At 35.9% G+C, this 4,094-nt stretch overlaps 1 protein-coding gene across 1 annotated transcript; it reads right to left on the reverse strand.

Moving 5' to 3' along the window:
- Nucleotides 1–1,081: 1,081 nt before the first annotated feature.
- LOC109585990 (trace amine-associated receptor 1-like) lies at nt 1,082–1,997 on the reverse strand. Its single transcript, XM_020002131.1, has one exon. The coding sequence runs from the start codon at nt 1,856–1,858 to the stop codon at nt 1,160–1,162; it is 699 nt and encodes a 232-aa protein (XP_019857690.1). The 5' UTR covers nt 1,859–1,997; the 3' UTR covers nt 1,082–1,159.
- Between the last annotated feature and the right edge of the window lie 2,097 nt (nt 1,998–4,094).

Genomic DNA, 4,094 nt, shown 5'->3' on the forward strand with positions numbered 1-4,094 from the left:
AGCAAGAAAAGCGGAAGGTGGCCATAACAGGACTGGTGGTAAAAGCAAAGCAGACTCCCAGATAATCTATATAGCGGAATTCGGCACCAGAGCCATCGATGAATCCTGAAGAGAAGAAGAGTAAATCAAAAATCCAGACAATAATAACAAGGACCAGAGCTACCCTTGGACTCATGAATCGTTTGTGGAGATGAGGCTTTACAATAAAAAGGAACCGATCAATTGAGACAAGACTCAGTGTCATAAGCATCACATAGACACTAAATAATATCATAAAAGCAGTAAAGCCACAGGTTCCTTGCTTCTCCTCATCAGTGTCACCAACAACCCACTCACGAGCAGCTAATGCAGCAATGGAGAAAGGAAGAGAGAGTGTCAATACAAGGTGTGCCAGTATGAGAGAAGTAAAGAATATTGTTGATGATTGTTTCCAGGACTTCCTTTGATAAATAGTAATGACTAGTACAACACCATTAGCTATGAGAGCTAGTATCATTTCAATACTAAGAACTCCCGCTACTGCCTCAGGACTGAAACTGCCATTAAAAGTATAATTCCTTTCCATCCTTTCTTTTCCAAGACAGTGAACTAACTAACTAAAATCACTTGATGCATGTACATACAGTATCTGACAAAAATAACTTATACCATCACTGCATTATGGTTTTATCACTCAACTTCTTGTGAACACGGGCCAGTCATGGGGTTAGACTTAATAATTATTATTCATAAAATATATTGGAATTAATACAGTCAGAGGGCACTGCCGTTGATCGCTGTACTGTGCAAGTGCTTGCAGCTGGATCATTTGATTTATTTCTTGTATAAACCAAGATTAGATAAGTAAGATAAATTTTAGGTCAGTAATCTCAGTATATATAACAGTTTTAGATCTAGTGACACATCGGGCTGGAAAAATATTTAACTGTTATCACTATAATGCCAAGAGTGCTATTATTGAAACATTATAAATTTATAATGCTGTTAGTATTTTTAAGAAATAATGATACACTCAACTTAATTGAGAACAATATAATAAGAACACAAACAATGTTAATGAATAAGCAAAAGTAATACTGCATGCATGTATACATAATGTCTGTAACATTAAAAACTTATACTCAAGAATAAAGTCAATGGATGAATGAATGTACATAGTTTATGGATCAAGTGAGCTAACACGCAATTCCACTGCAGCAGATGATGAATCACATGTACTTGATGTAGCTAATTTATTAGGTTTCTTCTTCAGCATCTTACGACAAACAATATCAACAATAACACTATTGATCTCTGGCCTGAAGTAAGCTTGAATGACTGGACTCGGGATAACGGCAAAGAAGAATAACATCAGAGCAGTCAGTGTAAGAGCACCGGGAGAATCAACAATAGCCACTAACGTAGAAAAGAATATGCTAGGAGTGAAGCATATCCCATAGACCAGTAGCATGGACCCAAACAACCTCTTCTTCTTTGAAGCATAGACACTCTCTTCTACTATCATTGACTGATTATTAATAAACTTACGAGTGAAGCAAAACGTCCAAACTGAAGTGATAATAATGATAATTACCATTAACGAAGCAAAGAAAAAGCGGAAGATGGCCATAACAGGACTGGTGGTAAAAGCAGAACAGACTCCCAGATAATCTATATAGCGGAATTCGGCACCAGATCCATTGATGAATCCTGAAGAGAAAAAGGCAGCAGGGACTATCCACACAATAATGACAAGGACCAGAGCTACCCTTGGACTCATGAACCGCTTGTGGAGATGAGGCTTTACTATAAAAAGGAACCGATCAATTGATATGAGACTCAGTGTCATGAGCATTACATAGACACTAAATAATATCATAAAAGCAGTAAAGCCACAGGTTCCTTGCTTCTCCTCATCAGTGTCACCAACAACCCACTCACGAGCAGCTAATGCAGCAATGGAGAAAGGAAGAGAGAGTGTCAATACAAGGTGTGCCAGTATGAGAGAAGTAAAGAATATTGTTGATGATTGTTTCCAGGACTTCCTTTGATAAATAGTAACGACTAGTACAACACCATTAGCTATCAGAGCTAGTACCATTTCAATACTAAGAACTCCTGCTACTGCCTCAGGACTGAAACTGCCATTAAAAGTATAATTCCTTTCCATCCTTTCTTTTCCAAGACAGTGAACTAACTAACTAAAATCGCTTCAGTGATGCATGTACATACAGTATCTGACAAAAATAACTTATACCATCACTGCATATGGTTTTATCACTCAACTTCTTGCGGGCCGGTCACGGGATTAAGACTTAATAATTATTATTCATAAATATTGGGATTAATACGCCTGGCACTGCCATTGATTCACCGTGCATGCAGTGTGCATTGTGCAAGTGCGTGCAGCTGGATCATTTCTTGTATAAACCAAGATTAGATAAGTAGGATAAATTTTAGGGCAGTAATCTCAGTATAACAGTTTTAGATCGCTGTCCAGTGTCCACGCTGTGACACATCAGGTAGTAAGTCATGCTTATAACACTTCAAAAAGCATTTTAAAACAGCTGCTATGGACATTGACAAGTCCTTCTCATTTAAATCAGTTATTATGAAACTATAATTCATTGGTCTGCGAAGGAACCTGATACAGCTGACTATGTTGCTATGAAGTCTAGAGACACTAGACTTCATAGCACTACTAAAACAGTAAAAACACTACTAGAACATGAAACACTACTTGAACTGCTACTCTCATTAGTGAGGTATCATTTGAGATTTCATGGCTTAGGATTTGGGATGAAGCTCTTGACCATGGTCATAAAGGTACCTGAACCTTACAGAAGATCATCAGGATATTGCTCATCCATGTGGAGAGAATATACACTGCTATATGTGTGGCCAGCCGTTTGATACAACATTTCTAACTCACAATCACTCAGACAACTCTATCTCATCTCAGTCATCAGTTCTATCCACTAGTGACATCATCAACTCACTCATAGGAATCTCTGACGGTAATATTTTCGAACTAAAATTTTCTTAACATTTTCTTTACAAGACTAAACTGACAAACAAAGATCACTCAATATTACTTGCGTCTACCAATTGTAGCGAAATGAACAAAAGTTGTGTTTAGCGTTACTATTTTTAGCTTTTTAATAAACACTAAACAATGAGCAAAAATAAACAAGCAAGCTATATTAAATGAGGATACTTTGAACATAGGCAGCATAGTTATAGTAAATCACTCACAGGCTTTAAAGTTCTTAGTTTGTCTTTTAAAAAAAATTTATATCTGAACACTCCTTGCTGCTGTAGCTGATCATTTGCTGCAAAAACTCCTTTTATACATGTACATGTAGCTGCCATTTTTATTTCACTCTGACCACACCAGCTAAATTAACTATCAATAATAACTATTATAATGAATAATTATTATTTTGGCATCTATTTCATTTAACATTTCAAAGCTCTCTCGCTAATATAGCTACATTTAGTAGATGCTAATAATAGTAGGCTTAAGGTACATACAAGTAATTTAGCTAAGGAAAACTTCCCTTAATTCTGTTGAGCATAGCTCTACTCTTTGCCTGTACAATGTATATATAAACTTTGTACACTCAATTCACAAAAGGTGGAAGAGTTGGGAGATAGTTATGGTCAACTGTTATCATTATTACCAAGAGTGCTATTATGGAAACATTATTTTATAATGTTGTTAGTATTTTATGAAATAATAATAATAACAACAGAACTCAATAAAGAATAAGATAATAATAACACAAACAACAAAGAGAATGTTAATGAATAAGCAATACAGTAATACTGCATATGTATACATCTACATGGTGTCTGTAACATTAAAATCTTTATACTTAAGAATAGAGTCAATGGATGAAGGCAATATACATTGTTTATACATCATGTGAGCTAACACGTAATTCCACTGCAGCAGATGATGAATTACATGTACTGGATGTAGCCAACGTATTAGGTTTCTTCTTTAACATCTTACGACAAACAATATTAACAATAACACTATTGATCTCTGGCCTGAAGTAAGCCTGAACAACTGGACTTAGGGTAACGACCAGGAAGAAGAACATAAGAGC

Source organism: Amphimedon queenslandica, unplaced genomic scaffold, assembly GCF_000090795.2.
Source record: "Amphimedon queenslandica unplaced genomic scaffold, v1.1 AMPQUscaffold_12972, whole genome shotgun sequence".
In the NCBI taxonomy this organism is placed as follows: Eukaryota; Metazoa; Porifera; class Demospongiae; order Haplosclerida; family Niphatidae; genus Amphimedon; species Amphimedon queenslandica.

Excerpts from the sequence above, each read along its gene's own strand:
- LOC109585990 (XM_020002131.1), bottom strand. The coding sequence starts at position 1,858 with ATGATATTATTTAGTGTCTATGTAATGCTCATGACACTGAGTCTCATA.